The sequence below is a fragment of the Podarcis erhardii genome (assembly GCF_964252035.2).
Source record: "Podarcis erhardii genome assembly, chromosome: 4".
In the NCBI taxonomy this organism is placed as follows: Eukaryota; Metazoa; Chordata; class Lepidosauria; order Squamata; family Lacertidae; genus Podarcis; species Podarcis erhardii.
The window spans coordinates 57,045,318-57,064,643 of NC_138508.1; the positions used below are offsets into that span (position 1 = coordinate 57,045,318).

The following is a 19,326-nucleotide window of genomic DNA, read 5'->3' on the forward strand; positions in this document are numbered from 1 at the left end:
CTCCCATGTATCTTAAGACACAGTCTTACGTCTGAGCAGAAGACTAGTTATGTTCTGATTAAAAATTTTTTTAAACTGCTTTAATTTAGTTTTACTAAAAAAAAAAACCTGACTGGGTCTGCAATGCATATGTTAAATGCATATGTTAAACAAGTGGGTTTAAAATGCGTGTAAATACAACTTAACTCCCCTGAGCACCATCTGACAGGGGGACATGCATGCTCTATATCTTTACTGTCATGTGTTTGATTGTGCGGCAACCACTGTTTCCTTTTCAGGTCCTGGGTGGAATTGAACCAAGCCTATACAAGGGGGAAATCTGGTACACACCTGTTGAGAAAGAGTGGTATTATCAGGTTGAAATACTCAAATTGGAAGTTGGAGGCGAGAACCTTAACTTGGACTGCAAAGAGGTATTTATAGCAAGGAAGCACAATTTAATCTTTCTTCATTCAGGGGTGGCCAATATGGTGTTAGTCAGACTGCATGTTGTGGCGGTGCTGCCACTTCCCTTCCCTCATAGCTGTGATGGCTTCCCCTCGCTGAAACTGGGAGCAGAGTGTCAGCAGGGGAGAGAGAAGCTCTGGGTTGGTGGGTGCAAGAGCCCTTGAAATGTTCTTAGACTCCAGCTCCCACCAATCGCAACCATCATGGCCAATAGTTAGGGAGGGTGGGAGTTGTGGTCCATTAATGTATAGAGGGTAACCACCCCCTGCATTCCAAAAATCTAGTGTAAAATGCTAATCAGCAAATGTGGAGAACAATTGGATTAGTGTCGAATCCTAAATATACTTCAGTTGTGTTGAAAAGGAATTTATTTCAGAGCATACAACTTTAAGTTAGAGTGTGTAGATGGGAGGAAAAACACTGTTGCATATGCCAGCCTTTTTTTCATTTGCAAGCATCTGCTAGCCTCAGTTTCTCTTCCCCAGATCTCTTTTCTACTGGACTTTTCCCACGATCCTTTCATGAGTTGTCATGTACTCTGGCATCCCTAGTCTTGCCTGTGAAATGTTGGAGGGTGTGCAGGTTTATCTGCTACATGCAGTTCTCCCTCAAACTGAACAGTCTGGCCAATTTTTATTGCTAACTAAAGGTAGAAAAGTAAAGATTTGCCCCCTTTCCCTCATATTGTCTTTAAAGAACCCTAATATTTTTTTGCAAAATAATCTTTGTGCTCCTAGATGGTGAGACTCAGCTTCTTAGTAACTGTGGTTGTTTTTTAACGTCTAAGGTTGAAATCATTTTCTATCATGTTTCTATCATGTTTTACATTGCTGTAACCTGCCCAACTGAAGAGTGGGTACTAAAACCAATCATAGCAACAATAGCAACATGGATTAGAAATATAATTAATCATATATACATAGATACTGGGGGGGGGGAGCCCCACTGAAGTTGATTAAGACCTGTTTCTGAGTAAACCGGCATGAGACTGGGCTGTTAGTCTTACTGTCTTACAAATGTGACATGCAGAGCCGTCTTTCCCATTGGGTTTACTGACGCGTTGCAGCAGGGCTCCGGCCTCTCAGCGTGCAGCTTCCTTCCCAAGCCCCTGCGGGAGGAGAACAATTCCCTGCAGAGGCTTGGGAAAAGGTTGACAACTTTGGGAAATGGGGTGGGATGGGGTGCCGGAGGAATCTTTGCACCACGGCGCCGGATATGGTTAAGACGGCCCTGGTGACATGTTTTATTATATATGTGTATATTTATCTTCCATGGATTAAGTGGCTGGCTCCTTGTGCTAACTGCTCGTCTTTCTGCCTCTGCGTCCCTCTGACCAAGTCCTTGTGCAGTTCTTCTCCAATTTTTAGAATTTAGTGCTACAACCCCTAATGTATCATAATTCAGATATGTATGGAAATCATCCAACAGGCTACATACCCACACCCATGCCCACACACCAGAGCTATTTTTTTGCCCAGTTCCAGAGTTGGAACTTGGGGTTCCAAGGCAGGTAAGCTCCTGCAACTTTGAAATCTGTCCAAACCTGCTACAAAGTTATCCAGTTTAGACATGGAAATAGTTCCCTCTTGTTCAAATTCAGGTTGTCAGCTGAGACTCTTCTGTGACGAATGATGTGTGTAATCCTGTCCAAGAGACAATACATCTCACAGGACCAATTGAGCCTGGGGTCAGAGCTGGCTTTCCCATTAAACTTCTGCTTAGGCTATGCTGGGGGGAATCCTGCTTGGGCTCAAGGCAGCTGAGAAATGTCACTGCCTCTGTAATGGGGATTTGGAGGAGGCATGCAGAGAGGAGCTGACATCACAGAGGGCCCTATGCTCTGCCATCGCACCACCAGAAGGAGCGGCTTTTATTGACTTTCCATTGCAGTTTGCTGCTACAGCATGTTGATGTCTTTGTTCCCCTTTCCCCTGTTTAGTACAACTCGGATAAAGCCATTGTAGACAGCGGCACCACACTCCTGCGCCTGCCAGAAAAAGTCTTCAGTGCTGTTGTGGGAGCAATTATACAGAAATCCTTGGTAAGTTCCAGCTCATGAGACACATTGTTCCTTAAAGGAACTGTTTTAAATAGCTGTCTTAGGACAGTAGTTTCTCAATGGGGGATGCCACTAAGCCACCTTTTTCCATCACAGGTGGAGGAGACTTCTTAGGGGAGGAAGTGTAACTAATTTTTAATCACCATTTTAAAAATGGCATGATTTTGTTTGACTCTAATATATTTACAGAGTAGAAGCATTCTATCCTCCAAACTTTGAGGAGTTTGGGCTAAAACCTAATGGCTTTGTTGGCAGCCATTCCCAAAATAAGTGCTCTTTTGCCTTGCAACACAGGCTATTGTTCTCTTAAAAAGAGACACTGTGACAGTGAACAATCTTGTTTGCTCTAATGGGTTTTTATCTATGTGTGGCTTAAGGCCCAGTGTGTGGATTGTATCTACCCAAAAAAGTGTGTGTGTTTGTTATATTGGTGTATTTGTCAGAATCCAAAATTATGACCCAGGCTCTGGCTCTAAACCTCTGCCACAAGGAAAGTCCACTCACATGTGAGCCCCTCTCTCTCTCTCCCCCCCCCCCGAATGATACACACGGTGCACATTGTGCTACAGCAGAAGCTAAGTAGTTTGTCAAAATATAGTGCGTATTCTGTATTTCAGAGGTGTGGAAGCTGAGGTCATCCAGATGTTGTTAGACTCCATCTTGCATCAGCCACAGCCAACATGGCCAACAGTTGGGAATTATGGGAGTTGTATTCCAACCACATCTAAAGAGCCATAGGTTTCTCATTCCCTGTTATATATTAGGAAGGAATTAAACTGCACATTAAATAAATAGAGGGGAGGAAGGTGGAAACATATTTCCTCCTTCTCCTCTCTGATCAATAGCAAGAAAGTAAACCAGAATCAGGACGGATAAACTACAGGTTTCATATTCTATGGATCAGAGCTTCTTTTCTTCTGAAAAGCATAAAGCGGGAAAATGTCCAGTAGCTGTGAAGGCAGAGAGATGAGTGATGGGAGGGAGGAGACATTGTCACTGGGAAGGGCTGCCCTCTGCATTTGAATGCCATCTTGGCACTGAATGCATGGGGCAATATCTTTTAGTCCTACACGGAAAAGGAGCAGTAGCACGTGCACTAGGAAGTGAAAAACTGTCTGCCTCCCTTGAGACTAGACTCCCCCACTGGCTGTTTTCTTAAATGAAAAGAAAGAGAAGGAAGGAACTGAGCCCAGAAATAATGAATGGAGGCTGTGCTTTGATCTTATGTCAGAAGAGCCTATCTAAATTCTTCTAATCTCTGACAGAACATTTCAGCACCACTTGTAGGTTGAATTGCTCAGTGTGAAACTAGCCGTATGACTCCAGGTAAACCTATTCACCAATTTGGCTTTTTCTCACTTAACAAATAACGAAAGTAGGAAACTGGCAGATTTTTACATGACTTTTGTGCATCTGCAGTAAGGATGGCTAGATCTGGATCCAATGATGGATATGGATAATAATATTTGCAAAATTGCTCCACTACTGATATATTATCGGGGGGGGGGGGCTCTAATGCAATTTGGGGGAAATGTAGTAGGAACTAGGGGTAACACTATACGATGACTTAGGACTGCTATTTCAATTTGTTAATCATCATATCCTGTCACTTCTAGGTGTTAAATAATATGATATGAAAACATCCAATGTAATAATAAAACAAAAAAAAAACATAAGAACCAAGCATCACTTTACAGGGCGCAGGATTTTTTTTAAGTGTTAAACCTTTTTTGTGTGATATTGAGTGTTAGTCATACCTAAGCTTGTTGATTTCAGTGGATCTACTGTAATCATTACTGTAAATATGACTAACGTTGGCTATTACACTACTTTTTTTAAAAAAAAAAGTCCTTCTAAAAGCCTAGGAGAAAAGGAAAGTTCATCTATTCCTGAAATGACATTAATATTGGCTCCAGGTTATTTAGGGAGACTTCATTTCAGGGGCAGTAGCTTCTCTCTCCTGTTTTTTTCTTTTTGAAATATGTATGTTCTTCTGTCCCTGTTTACCAGAGAGAGTCCTCATTTTCAGATATGTTTCTCTTGTCAATCACTGTCCCTGCTGCTGCCTTTTCAGCGTCAGTTGCTGGAGTTGTCATTCTCCTGTGCTGTCTTGCATTCCCCTGGGTCTCTAGAATTTAAATATTGGGGAGTTGTCCTGTTGGCATATAAATTCATGAACACTAAGCTGTCATATAGTACACATCCTGACATGCCATGTGCTGGTGAGGCTCACTTTATTGTTTACAAAATGTAAACAAGGACAGGCTCTCTCTTGTTTTTGCATATCTTTAACACACCCACGCGCATGCACCCACACCCACCCCCACCCCAGAGAGGACAGTGTCTTTGGAGATTGTGCATTACAGTCTGTTGCAGAGTCAATGAATAGAGTTGAAGCAGCTGATGGTAGCAGCTTAGCAAATGTGTTTTGGGAAGGGAGCAGCTGAAGACATCCCTTGTATGAGAATAGGGTGGCGGCTTTGTGCAAGCATATCCTTTTTTTGTCTGAAATGTCTGACAGCTTGTTAATAAAGTGCTCAGTATCAATGTACACATTCAACAATAGGACTGTGGAGTTGACCTTTTCTTCTTCACTCAAACCATATTTGTTTTGGTGGGAATGTTTGCTAATGACAAGGTGATAAGAGCTTCAGCTGCCTCAGAAAGCAAACACTGAGCACAAAGGACTCCGCTTAAGGAAGTGTATTTGCCCTATCCTGTGTTTGTATATTTGCATTGGTGTATTATGTGCCTCTCAAAAACTGTAAATGTGGGAAAGAAAGTTAGCCTGACTTGCATGGGTTGTTATATAGATTTATGTTCTTGCATATTTATTTTCTTGAATATGTTCTTATTGCACTTGAAATAAATGGTTCATGCTAACACATGTCTACTCTCTTCTTTTGAAAGCTTTCTCCCAGGTAAGTGTGTAAGGAACTCCAAAGTTCAATCTGATGCTAATTCAGTAGAGGTGAAATGAAAGAAAGGGCTGACAGGGTTAATTATCAGTCCAATAAAATAAGTGGACAGATGTATTATTATTTTTAGCAGAAAGACATTTTGATCTTCAAAAGCTTGAGACTTTAATCAGCAAGGTAGCGAACAGAATCAAGGCTAGTTATTGTTCAGGGTCATGATACGATGGACTCTTCCTAGTTATTGTATCACTTGCATACTTTTCCCACTTCCAGCGTGATTTGCCACTGCCCTTTGAAACCAGGATCACATGCTCCCAGCTGCTTCTTTTTCAGGAATTTTGCTAATGCTTCTCCTCAAGACTGTGCCTGTTCATAGGTGACAAAAAACAGGATCTCATTAATTCAACCTAACATCCCTACCCCCTCCATTTTCTGTATAGATTCAAGAATTCTCACCTGGATTTTGGAATGGTGTACAGCTTGCTTGCTGGGCTAAAACTGAACAGCCTTGGACCTTCTTTCCAGAGATATCTATCTATCTGAGAGATGAAAATTCCAGCAGATCATTCAGGATCACTGTCTTTCCACAGGTCTGAACAAGCCCCTTATTGTAGTGTTTGTCAAGAGAAGCAATAATTTCATTGATCGTACAGCACTTAATGAGTACTTCATTGAAGATTTTGGCATTTGTATATATACTGCCTTTTTAAAAACAGGATTTATAGTGCTGCTGTTCTTTCCCACACTAACTCAGAAGGTTGGCTGCCCTTTGGTGGAATCTTGCTGGTCTCCTCATCACTAATAGTTCGGTGCTTGCTTATCGTTCTGTAGAGATCTTTTCAGCGGCAACACAATAACTCTGTTCACATGACATAGTTATTACTCACTAAAATAGTAAGCTAGCATATCCAGCCAGTTAGAATGGGAGGACAGGATTATGTCAGTATGCCACGCCCCCAATCCATATGCAGTCAATTCAACGTCAACATGGAAAACCAGAGTTTGCAATCGCCCAGATATGGTCCTACAAGGGTACAGTTCAAGGGAGCATAAATTCCATACAGATATTGTACTGAATATTCACAACCCCCTCCCATTCTGTACATTTGCTGACTCTGCCATGGAGTCCAGAACATAGAAGACAAAAGGAGCATGCGAGTCCTTTAATCAGCTATGACAATATAGTGAACATGCACATCCATTACATATCAAAATGTTTAAAATCCAAGAATGGGGACCTTTTGTGAATCTGGATTTGTAATCAATAGGCCTGTATGGGACAACGACACAAAGAATTTTGTGATTCTACATTTTCAGGAAAATGGTGGCTGGTTCACGCATGATAATTCTTTAGAAATGTGCAAGTCTCTTGCCAGACTCACTGCCAGCAGACTTTCATGGACAGTCTTTTTGCACCATGCTGGTGTTACAGACCATTATATATACAATATCTTTATTGTCATTGTCCCATACAGAACAATGAAATTGGAAATCTACATAAAACATTCAAAAACCTCTAAAAACTTTGAAACCCCATTTTAAAATACAATATACTATAGAGACTCCTTATGCTGCATTTAGAACCAGAATTGCATTTGCGTAGAAACTGTTTCTCAGGCGGCTAGTCCTGGTCTTTATAACCCTATACCTTCTTCCAGAAGGCAGAAGCTGAAAGAGATCATTTCCAGGGTGCGTACTATCCTGCGCTATCTCTGCAGCTTTCCTATGGCACCTGACAGCATAGATTTGATCTAGGGTGGGAAGAGTGCACCCAATTATTCTCTCTGCAGTCTTTACAACTCTGGACAGCATTGTTTTTTCCCTGGCCGTGCAGCTCCCAAAGCACACACACAGACCATAAATTAATACACTCTCCACAGTACAATGGAGACATTGTAGAAGTCTTTTCAGTCATTGCTCAGGTGGAGCACCCCTGAATAAATTCAATCTGGCTAGGATCCTGACAGCAGACATTTACACTACTGGAGTGTCTACATGGGGGTGGGGGTGGTCATGATGTTTGAACTAGCCCCTTGGTTTGTGGGAATGACACAATGCGGTCCAACTAGTCTTAGCCAATTTATAAGAAAATCTGTTTTTAGACTAACTAGTTAATTCTTTGCACGGGGGGAGGAAGCACTAAAATTCCCCCCCCCCCACACAAGAGCATTAATGAAGTGATATTTTATGAAGCTATTATGATCTTTATCATCTGAGTATGCAAAGATTGTGAAGCCGATTGACGAGAGTCCAGAAATTATTCATGTAAATCTGATTATCTTGAAATATTTCTGTAAGCTTAAGTGTTTCCTTGCCCGTACTTTCAAGCAGCTTTAATGAAGCAAATGTGACTTTGAAATGGCCTTCAGTTGTAATTCCAGGCTTAAACTTTTAATGAGCAGCCAAGTAACATAGGGACCTGGTTTTGCCTTGATGGCATTGTGCATTCTGAAGTCTAACTTATTTCCCTATATTGTTAACACTATTTTAGGAAAGCACATGCACATTGATAGGTAGAGTCTGGATCAATTTTAATTTGGAGTATATTCTACACAAAATTGCAGTTGTTTTTCTTATTTCAGCAACTCTGTTTCCGTTGATTTGTGTGATGCAAGCTTGTCACACAGGACCCTGTTCTCCTACCTCCACCATTTCTCTAAGCCAGGTTGTCATGTATATCCCAAATGCAAAAGGGTGCTTAAATCACCTACCGGGAACATATGACATACTTCAGAAAAATTGACTCTGGCTCTCATTGATCAGAAGGTCACTCCCTCCAAGGTGAGGGAACAGATCTTTTAAAAGTTGAGCTGCTCTTGGCATTTTGATCCCTCTAACCATCAGGGATCCAGGCCAGATCTTCCACACCACCAGGAAGTTGACCACCCTTCCTGTCCACTTGTAGGTAGACTGAGATAATTGTGCTGTTAGTAATTAGGACTGATATAGTCCACTTTTGGAGTTAATGGGCTCTTTTTTGCTTTTAATATTTCTGTTGAACCTTATTGCCCTCTTCCTTGTATATTTTTAACAAAGTTTCACAATTTGGACTAGTGGAGTCAAGTGTGTGATGGCCACCCTCAGAATTTGGGAATCTCCACTTGCCTAGATCACTTTGGAATTCACACTATTGGAAGTCTTAAGACCAGAGCTGGTAAAGCCAGGAACTTGCCCTACTCTGAGGGAGAAGCAGAGGACTGGGGGAGCTGGCTTTACACTCTGAGCAAATTTGCAAGGAATTAGCTGGAGAAGTGAGTTGTTCTGGTCCAGGATTTAACCATTAATTCTATGTCTCCAGTTTTCACTCCTGTTTGTGGGGCTGTAGGTTACCAAAAGATGGTGGTAGTGGTGGCGGCAGCGGCAGTGGCAGCCACTGAATAGTAATACCTAACTGGCAATATTGCAGGGCTGTTGTGTAGCAGTTGCAGAAGGAAGGAGGGCACAAGAGGCTGTCACAAACACACACACCAGCTGAAGTCAATTGTGCATGGTGAGGAATGGTGGAAAGAAGTATACAAATTTCTGTGTGAAAAGTAAATAGGGTTTATTCACTTTGAGCTCTTGACAAGCTGCAACTTAAAACCCAGCATTTCTATAATTAATGGAGTCATTATCCCATCCTTTGTAATTTGGCTGCTGTTGTGTGTTCAGATCTTATCTGCTAATCTTCTAAATTTTGGTATATTGCTGCTCCTTAATTGTCCTTTTTCTTTCCAAATAAACAGCTTTATATTCAGCCTGCTTTTGAGACTAGTCAGAATTTACGCTGTTATCGTTTTGGCATCTCCTCTTCTCCCAATGCCCTGGTCATTGGCGCGACAGTGATGGAAGGATTCTATGTCATCTTTGATAGAGCTCAGAAGAGAGTGGGCTTTGCATTAAGTACTTGTGCTGGTAAGAGACCACTTTTGAATAGCATATACTTTACAATTTAAGGTAGCATCTGAAATCTTTTATTTTTGTTTTATTTTTTCATTTATTGGATTTGTGTACCACCCTTCCTCAAAAGATCTCAGGGTGGTTCACAATACAAGCTTAACAATCTGCTTTTAAAAAATCGCATAGCATAAAAGAACCTTGTCCGAATACTTCGAACGTTGTTTGCAAACCTGCAAATTATATTTTAGCGCTGTTGTGTGGGTTGCAGTTTTAATCTTCACAACAATCTTGTGAAGTAGGATAGGCATTCAGATTATTTGCCAAAAGCCACCGAGGAGCTTCAGAAGTGAGCTGAGCTGCTAGCCGAAGAACCACGCAACTAGTTCCATGTGCCCAAGGGAACTATGGACTCGCCTTTCTTCAATTCCTATTCCCTGTTACAAATTACTTTGGAAACTGAGGGAATTGTCAAATGCAAATTAGCCTTGTGCAGGGAGCTTTGTTGTTCAGAAGGGGGTGGGAATCCTGTTGGGCTTCAGCCCCAAAATCATTATTTGAATTCCAGCTTAGGCCTCTTGGTTATACCTGAACCTGAATCACACACACGTGCATGATGGTCTCAGATTAGTACAGGCTTGTTCTGGAAAGTAATATTAATTTTTGACATAAAGAATGAGGAGCAATTTTTACATTTCTGAATAAAGCAAATATGCTGTTACATTTCTCAGTAAAGCAAATATGAATCAATGTGATTGCCCTTTTGAAATAAGATGCTTTTGGGAAATGAAAAGCCCAAATGTATTTTGGAAGTACTTGAATATAGAATTTTATTAATACTCTTATTGCAGCTCTAATAAGATTACTTGATAGTCTTAAACTGTCTGTAATATCTTCCCATTTCAGATAAATTACTAGGCAGGGGAGAGGTTGGGTGAGTAGGAAACCAATAGATAGAATATAAACCTTTTGATGTACAAGAACAGGAGAGTTAACAGGGACCTGAAATCATTCATTTTGCTAGAAGGAGAACAGAATGTTCACTTTGACTTTATTTTAAGATGAAATTTTGTATTCTGTGTGACTTTCATGTGGGAGTAGTATGACCAAATGGGAAATAAACTACAGTAAAAAGCTTAATTTAATGTGTAGCTGGATTTTGTTTATATATTTATCTGGTTGTTCTTCAATATGCACACTTCCTTTAGCTTGGATTTAATGGAGAACTTTAAGTGTTAGCACCATATGTAGTCCTAAACCTACCCACTCATGGGGCTTTGTAGGGCAGCAGAAGAGTCCACAGATTGCCTGCTCATAACAGCAGCTGTGGAAGATCGGGGGGGGGGCGACGTAATTGGGTGGGTCTGATCCCTTCATCAGCTCCAGGCTGGCACAGTGATCTGGTTCAGTTCAGAATGGCACAGCGATTGGGTCCAGCGGATCCCAGGTTGGCTTTTTCCCACACCTTGCCCATCCTTGGAATGTCCCATCATGGGGCTTTCTGCTGACAGGAGTACCATCAACAGGCCTCCCACTTGTGAGTGGTTGCTGGGAGGCTGGCTCAACTGGGCGAGCTAAGTGGAGGAACACCTCTGGTCAATTAAAAACAAGCCTACATTCCAGTACAAGGGCAGGTTTAGATTGCTCTCTCCATATTAAACCATGGTTTAGTGTTACGAAGATTAGCTGCAGGTAGTGTTGGGGTTATGCAGTCCTGCCTCCAACTGCCTCTGGCACAACCACAAGGAGATCAGAAGCTTCAAATTCCACTTTAGATTAACTAAATTCTAGCATTGCATTTGAACATTAAACTGTGTTTAATCTTAACTATGGTTTGTTGAAACAAGCCAAACTGGAAACTGTGATTGTCTCAAAACAGCAATAGCTTGGCATAATAAATTGAGATGTGAACGAGCTTCATGCACCTATGCTCAGCTACATCCCATGATCCAAAAAACAACCCATGAAGTCTGAATTGTGGTTTCCTGAACTGTGAAATGATGGTTTTTTGTTTATCCCAAACCATCCAGGATCTTAAATGGTTTAAAATTGGCTTAATATTGATACATATGAACCAAGAAACTAACAGAAAAACAATAGCAAACTGAGGCTTCATGGCTGCACCTCACAAAGGAAGGGGTGAGTGGCTGCTTGTAGAGTAACACAGCTTTTTCACATCTTTGCTCATTAAGCAGACAGATGATCATCCAATCATAGCCATGGTTTGAAGTTCACTTATTTCAGTGAACAGAAAATACAGCAAGCTGTGTTTAATCTAAAAATGGAAGTGAATGCTTCAGAATTTGCAAGCCTGAGAATTGTCTGGACTCACTCTTGCAGTTCCAAACTATGGTTTAGTGTACCCAGCCCTAAATATTTACATGCATATAACAGTTAAAAGCTGTAAACCTTTTAAATATTTGTGTCTCTCTCATTCCTTTGTGCTCTTTTAGAAATCGGAGGTTCTCCAGTATCTGGGATTGAAGGTCCTTTTGAAACTACGGATGTAGCAAGCACCTGTGTGTCCACAATATCCTTCCATGAACCGTTGTTGTGGATTGTGTCCTATGCACTGATGAGCTTCTGCGGACTTGTCCTTCTGGTGCTCATTGTCTTACTGCTCCTGCCTGCTCGCTGTCGTCGTCATTATTCTGACAATGACATTGTAAATGATGAATCATCCTTAGTACGGCATCGATGGAAATGAAGAATTCAGTCCAAGCTCAAGGAATACTTGCACTTTGCTTAGCAGTACTATGGACAGGCTGTTCCAACCAAAGGTAGAAGTCCAGGCTTCACTCCTTGCAAACTTAAGCACATGTTTCACCAGAAGATGTTCTCCAATTCTGCTGCCTCATAATTTCTAAGCTTTTTTCTAACAATTTTTTGAACCAAATACATATACTGTATAATCACTCCAAGTGCTACTCTGCTTTTCTAGTTGACAATCATGCAGCTCAGCCAATAAGTACATTTTTTAAAATGCTAAATACTTATTCCATAGTTCCAAAAAGATTGGCTTCTCTATTCCCATCCCCACCCCACTCTATGAAAAAAAAACAAAAAATGTTTGCATGTGTTTGGTAAGCCGTTATTCAAACTTTGTATGCCAAATCATAATGATGAACCAAAAGCTTTATTTATGTATGTTTTTCTTATTATCCCCATTCTAATTTTTTTTTAAAAAAAATCAGTAGGTTGGTTGTGAACCTGCATCAGTGGGCAGTGGAAAAGGAGGTTAGCAATACAGACTAAATATAATCCCCTCACCCCTTCAGACCAAGGAGAGTATCTTGCACTTTCAATGGATCTCTCTTTGTAACTCTCAGGAGAAATGAAGTAGGGAAAAACATTGAAACCAAAACCTATTGTGCAGCCTTAGTATAAAACAAGACTACCTCTGAATATACAAGGATGCCATTCAGAAGTGTGATGCAAGTTCTTGAAATAGAAAAAGATTCATTCCATGGGAATACAGCACTACTCAGTTTCCTTTCAGCTGTCCTTTCCAGATGACTTTGCCACCCACATTAGCATCCTGTGTTCTGAATCCATGCATAGCTAATTTTTGAATGGGTTCTTCAAGCCTTTGTACATGCATCCTGCAAAGCAGATGGGCTGTAGGGGCAAGTGCCTCTCTTTACACCTTTTGGGTATGTCTCTAATGCCTAGCAATTGAAATGAAAACAATGCAATGTAAGGTGAATCTTCAGTTGAAAAGTGGTCCATTTGGCTGTGGCCACAACTGCGAAAGGCAAAGGGGTGTTTTTTTCATGAATGGACAGTGAGCTAGGAGGTGGGCTAGGTGAAGAATATGAACATTTTAATATCTCTGTGGCAAGAGTAAGGCTCTAGGACCTGTGCAGAAAGATCTACAGCCATGCCAACTTATACCCATGTATCTTTGTACTGGCAAGCTTAAGGACAGCCTGCGTTGAAATCAGTATGTGGCAGCAGCATTCCTACAACCCATTTAGGACAGTCTTCCCCCTTCCCAAAGGCTTCTGCAGGCTGAAATACTTGTATTAATAGGCTGTGTCCATTCTCAGGTCTTTTGACTTGTAGAGAGAGGGAGGAATCTGTCCAAAAGCACTGAAAACAAAACTCATAGGTTTTGCATAGGTTTCTAGTTGAGAGTCAAACTTGAGATTTATTAAATTAGTAAAGTGTTTCTACTATTTGATTTTCAATTTCCTCTGTACTTAATGATCCAGTACTACAGAAGCTAGGAAACGCTTTAATTCTGATAAAGACAGCACAATCTCTTCCCCCTCATCCCTCCCAGTGATTACCACACTCTTATTAAAATCTTCAATGTGCTTGGTTGATCACTCACATGGGATTTTTGATGTCCAAGCAAGGATGTGGAAAATAGCAGCTTTTGTCATATAGACTGGCGGTCTGTATGCTTTCCTCTTCACATTTTCCTCTTCTGGTTCCATTGCACATCACATTTCAATCCCCTCATGGATGCTTTTCATACAAGCTTACAGTGCTTTCGTGCACAGGTACTAAAGCTGTCCTACCAGTGATGCCAAGTCAGAAACTTTGCTTTGCAAAGGTTTCCATTTCGTGTCCATACTGTTCCCTAAATACATTTGGATGAGACTCTTTACTTTCCATAGTTTTTCCTATGATGGGTCTGGATATCATGTGCGATGGGAGTTTTCTACAAAGTGGGGAAAATTATGGCTCAAAATGTTGATCACACACAGCTGTTAAGCCATTCTGAAACCCAATCCATCATAGAGATTTGCCTTTTATTCTTAAACCAGAAAGGCACGTGTCAGAGAAAACTTGTTTTCTGTTTAGAAGGAAGTAAATTATTCTGCTCCCCTGCTTCCGATTTGATTTTTTCTGGTTTATAAGTAACATTCAAAAGCAAGCCCTTTTTTCTTTAAAGTCACACTCACACACACACTAGTTGTGTGTGCGCACATGTGTATAGAATCTCTTCATTACATGGTAAGTTGTCAGCTATTGTCTATGTGAAGAATACCTAAAACCCTTGAAGCATGTATATAAGCCCTTTGCTGATACTGAAGCAGGGGAACATGCTGGCAGATTATCTGAGCATCATTATAAGTTTTCTTTTTAATGAAAAAAATTTCTGGAGATTTTCACTCAGCAGTATTTCACTTCAGTGCCTATTAAATACTCATGATTTCATTTTGAATTGGTGGTTAGGACACTGTAAATATAAATACTTGAAAAAAACCATAAGCAATAATAAAATATAAGAAACAAACTCGTGATATATAATGGGATCCCTTGCCACACAAATATGGCTAATGAAGATGGTGCTGTCTGACATTTGGTTATAGCACAACTTTCACCCATCTTTCTAAACTGAGATGTCCAGTGGCAGATATTATAGCAGTTTATTGTTCTGTTGCTCAGGCAACCGTGGCAGCACTGACAAGGTTCAATTTTTAACCTGAAACACATTAAGAAAATGCACTGTGAAATACGTTGCACCTCTCAGCTTTGCATGCGCCCCCCCTTACACTTTTTTGTTGTCAAAATTCTTTAAAGAAACTTGTAACTAAATTGAAAACTTTTAAAATAAGAGGAGTGATTGGGATGGGGGGGATTGCCCAATAATATAAATTGTTTTAAAAATGGGAAATGTGCTTTCCTCCAGAAACTGCTGTTCTTGACCTTCAGCTGCTACATCCTGCTGTAAACATTACTCCCAATTTGCCGTGAAATTTAATTTTGTTCCCTGACTTTTAAAATAAAGATATATTAGTAGAAATACAGGATTCAGACTGAAGCACAAGGTTGTATCTGTTCTCTGAGACAGTGTGCATGATCAGCATACTCACGTGAAATATCTGCAGCTGGCCAGTATCTCAAAGGGGCAGCAAAAGTATGTGCTCATGTGGTTTGGTTTGCTTTGTTTTGCTTTGCTTTGGTTGCTTAAAAAAAACACACTTATTACAGTTTCAACATTAGCATATTAGGCAAGATTAGAACCTACTTCCGGGCAAGTGCATTGTAAAAAATAAAATAAAAATGCAAGTGGTTTGCTGTGGGGAGTGTTCAAATATCCGTTTTCTGCCACCTCCATTCTGCAATGTTTTTGTTCAGCAACATCTGTATCTTGTGAGACTGCTGAGAATGCTGTTGGAAGAAACTCTCTGTTTGACTTCTTGGATCACCTTAATGGCTTTACTGGCAAAGAGAATAGATAGAATGCAGTAAAAATAAGCATGTGTTTTCTATAATTACAGTGCTCGGTGAACTGAACCTCAGTGCAAAACATTTTGTTACTATACTTCTGCAATATGTGTTAATAGCAGTTAATAGGGATTGCTTTTAAAAAAGAAAAGAAAATAACATTCTTGCCATTTGGCCTTCTGATTGATCACCACAAAAATATTCAATTCCTGTCTATTTCTCTTTTACAAAAAAATAAGAATAAAATGCTAACTTGGACAGCAGTTTATCTGTCTTGGTTGAAGTAATCCTGTTGCATCTCAAGATGATGTTTCTTACTAGAATGAAGGCATATTGGAACCTGCATGTATTGTAAGCTAGATCATTTTTCTGCTGCTCTATTAATTGCCCGTGTACATTGTTTGGATTGTTCCCATATTCAAGGTTTGACAAGCATTATCTTGAAAGATCACTTCCATGATGTTAGAATTTTGCATGTTGGATTCTAGTAGTATTAGAATGGGAAGCTTGTGCCAAAGTAGAAGAGGTGGAAGTAAAATATATGTAATATATGTCAAAGTTGGTGCTGGGCAACTGACAGCACTCTTGAGATTATTTGGGAGCCAAGAATCAAGACCCATGAGACGGACCAGTTGTCAGAACTGATAAGCAAGGCAGGATTGAGGAACAAGCTAGGTGTAGCAACTGATGAACAAGCTGGGGCCAGAGGACAGGCCCACACCATGGCTTAGAAATGCCTTGTAGTTCAAGGAAGGGCCCACCTTTTATACTCTGGATCCACTGACCAGCCTTGGTGAGTGGAGTCAGTCCAGAAGTTTCTTCACTGAGAAGGCTGCTAGCTGCAGTTCAGTGATTTACCACATGAGATTCCAGCAGCTCCTGACAGCCAAGAGGTTTAACCTCCCTATTTAATGTGTATCTGAAGAAGTGTGCATGCACACGAAAGCTCATACCAAGAACTGACTTAGTTGGTCTTTAAGGTGCTACTGGAAGGAATTTGTTTTGTTTTTATTTAATGTGGTAACTGTACTCCAGAAAGAGGTTGCGATGTTGGTAATTTTAGATAATGGAAAGCATCTATGATATTCTGCTGTGTTGAGCTATACCCAGAGGCTTAATCATTTTTACATAGTTATTTATTTTTTAAAAGTTTGTTCCTTGATGTCTGTCAAGACTGCCTATAATGTTATCTAGAGTCTCCTACCTCTCTGGGACCTACTTGAAATTCAACTTGGGCTGGTTCTGTTCCACAACTTTTTTTCCTGATAGGCTTTCCCTCCTTCTTCATATTTAAGAATGGGTGGATTAATTCCATCTTCTGAAGGGGATGTTTTACATTTCACAGAAACCATTGTACACAACTACTAAAACTAAAGCTCTTGGTTACTTTGAAAAGTGAATTTTAATGAGTCTGACTATATTTTTCCTCGAAATCACAGTGTTAGCACATTGTCAGGGGATGTGTAAAGCATTTGCATTTATTTTCAGCCATATTCTATAAGAATTCTCCAGATTTGAAAATAAAGGTGAAGTGTGTTGTTTTCTGTGGCGAGGTATTATTGTGAATGTGCATCAACATTGTCAGACTTAAATTAAACTGAAGTCTGGGAAATTCAACCAACCTCATTGACACAGTGGTTTAATATAAATATACAAATACTAATTAATAAATTTGGCTATGCAGAGAAGAAGGCATCTCAATACATAATACTAAGGAGGAAGGATCCCCATGTAGAAATTTCCCCATCTAAATGGCCATGGATTGTACCTGACACTGTCAGTGCATGTGTGATTTTCACGCGTGCAACAGAACCTCACTTTGGAAGTGTACAGGAAGGGAGGAGGGGAAGGGGAAGTTCCATTGGGCAAGCAGAAGTCCACTCACTCAACACTGGATTCCACCCATGTAAGATTACAGGAGGTAATCTGCCTACTAAAATTGGGGTGGAATATAGAATATGTGCATAATGATTCTAAAATTGAAATCAGCCTTCCCTAATCTGGAGCACTCTGTATGTTTTTGACTGCAGCTCTCATCCACTCCAACCAGCATGGCCAGTGGGTCAGAGACATTTGGGGTTGTAGTCCAAAACATTTGGTGTTTGGGGAAGGTTGCTCTAAATGGCTTGATTTGTTTAGTTTTAATTGTATATATATCTATACACACACACACACACACACACACACACACGACAAAATATTAACTTCTTGTTACTACCAACTTTAAATGTTTATATACTTATTCTTGTTAAGGATTATTATCTCAGTTACTATTATGCCACATTGTATTTGAGTCTCATGGAGCCATTCAGGAGCCATGCTGTTGTACTAAAGCTTTCCAATGAAAAAATAGTATCTTCAAAATGGAGAATCATCACAGCTTTCAAATATTCTTTTAAGTGCTTATTGCATTCATCTTTAGTAAAATATGTTATTAATGGATTGTTGTATTGAAGTACATCTTCCCTATAGAAGAATGAAATTGGAACCATAGAATTTGCAATTCTATTAACAGATTTAAACTTGTCTAAATGTTGTACTGTTATCACGTTCTTATGATTACGTACAATTTGAAGTACGTTTCAGAGAAGCAAGCCTCACTCACTGTGTTAGACCCTCAGATAGGCACACTACAGGTGTTCATAACCTAGTAAGCAGCCTTAATATCTTTTGCCAATAAGAAAATGTTGGGCCTGAGTAGTGTGTTATAGGGGAAATGCTTTAAGCAATTGGTTACTATTTCTGTCTTCCATGGACTCCTATCCATGGGCAAATCTTCCTTGCAAGCTGAGTACTTTGCATTAATATCAATCTTTTGCTTACAATGCAGGGTGGGAGTGTTGAATGATTGAAATTAAAAAGAAAACTAATCCTGACACGCTGGACTTTTGTGTGTTTGTGCAGCCCCCTGAGCATAAAAATGTAGCACGTCAGGACAGGAGTCCTAACATAGTCTGCCACGGCTTGAGAGTTTTGAAACGGTAAGGAGGTGTCTGATTTGTTTTGATACTAGGGTGTCCTTGTGTCCTTCTTTATAGAGGACTGTGCTCTATGTGAAGGGCTGTTTAGTTGACTGCACCTGGACAGTATCAGACTGAGCAGGCAGAAACACAGAACACTTTGGACAGAGTCTTCCCCACAGTGGTGAAATGTGTTTTATTTCTATTACATTAATTATTTCTAAATATGCATCTGTACATATGTTAGCATGTGCAAATTTCATTCAAATCTCTTGCCTTTTTATTTTGGGAGGTGCATTTCCTCATTTTTGGCAAAGTGGCCATCAGATTAGCTAGAAAAGAGAGAGCTCAACCGAAATAGGTGTGTCATGTCAGCCTGATGGCCTACGTCTATACAGGCTTCCTACTGAGCCACAAATTATTCCACTAAACTTTTGCTCAGTTTGGGTTAATGGGGGAAAATGCAGGATTGCGTTAAACTGAAACACCTAAAGATATGAGATCAGGGAAAGCCGCCATCTTGTTAATAATCTGATAACCCCCAAGTAGTAATTGTTGAAACCACAATAATCCTGCAATGTGTTGGTTTGCTGGTGAGAACTCCACTGTATGTTTTGCCTTTTTTGTTGTTGTTAATGGAGGGTTAAACCAATGGATTTGTAGTAATAATCTTCCTAAAGTATTGCAAAGGAAGGTGACCCCACTGAAAGGCACCAAGCAAATCATTAAGATGTTAGGAAAGAGGATTAGCCAACAATGTGTGAACTGTATATTTTGGTAATACAAGCTGAGCTTCTAAAACTCTGTAAATTGGTACAGTTGCTTGGCTTACTGAATACAGTGGTACCTTGGTTTACAAACTTAATCCGTTCCTGAAGTCCGT

General features: G+C 40.2%; 1 protein-coding gene and 1 long non-coding RNA gene across 2 annotated transcripts in view; both read left to right on the forward strand.

Moving 5' to 3' along the window:
- Positions 1-12,478, forward strand: part of BACE2 (beta-secretase 2) — a 39,788-nt gene extending 27,310 nt beyond the window's left edge. Inside the window, exons 5-9 of the mRNA XM_081859369.1 lie at positions 279-413; positions 2,387-2,488; positions 5,865-6,014; positions 9,150-9,318; positions 11,754-12,478. Coding sequence (XP_081715495.1) covers positions 279-413; positions 2,387-2,488; positions 5,865-6,014; positions 9,150-9,318; positions 11,754-12,007 — 810 coding nt within the window. The 3' untranslated portion in view covers positions 12,008-12,478. The remainder of the gene's footprint in view (positions 1-278; positions 414-2,386; positions 2,489-5,864; positions 6,015-9,149; positions 9,319-11,753) is intronic.
- A 338-nt stretch (positions 12,479-12,816) lies between these two features.
- LOC309340538 lies at positions 12,817-15,642 on the forward strand. The gene is made up of 2 exons (XR_014156052.1): positions 12,817-14,317; positions 14,365-15,642. It is a non-coding gene; the product is annotated as an uncharacterized lncRNA (long non-coding RNA).
- Positions 15,643-19,326: the final 3,684 nt, after the last annotated feature.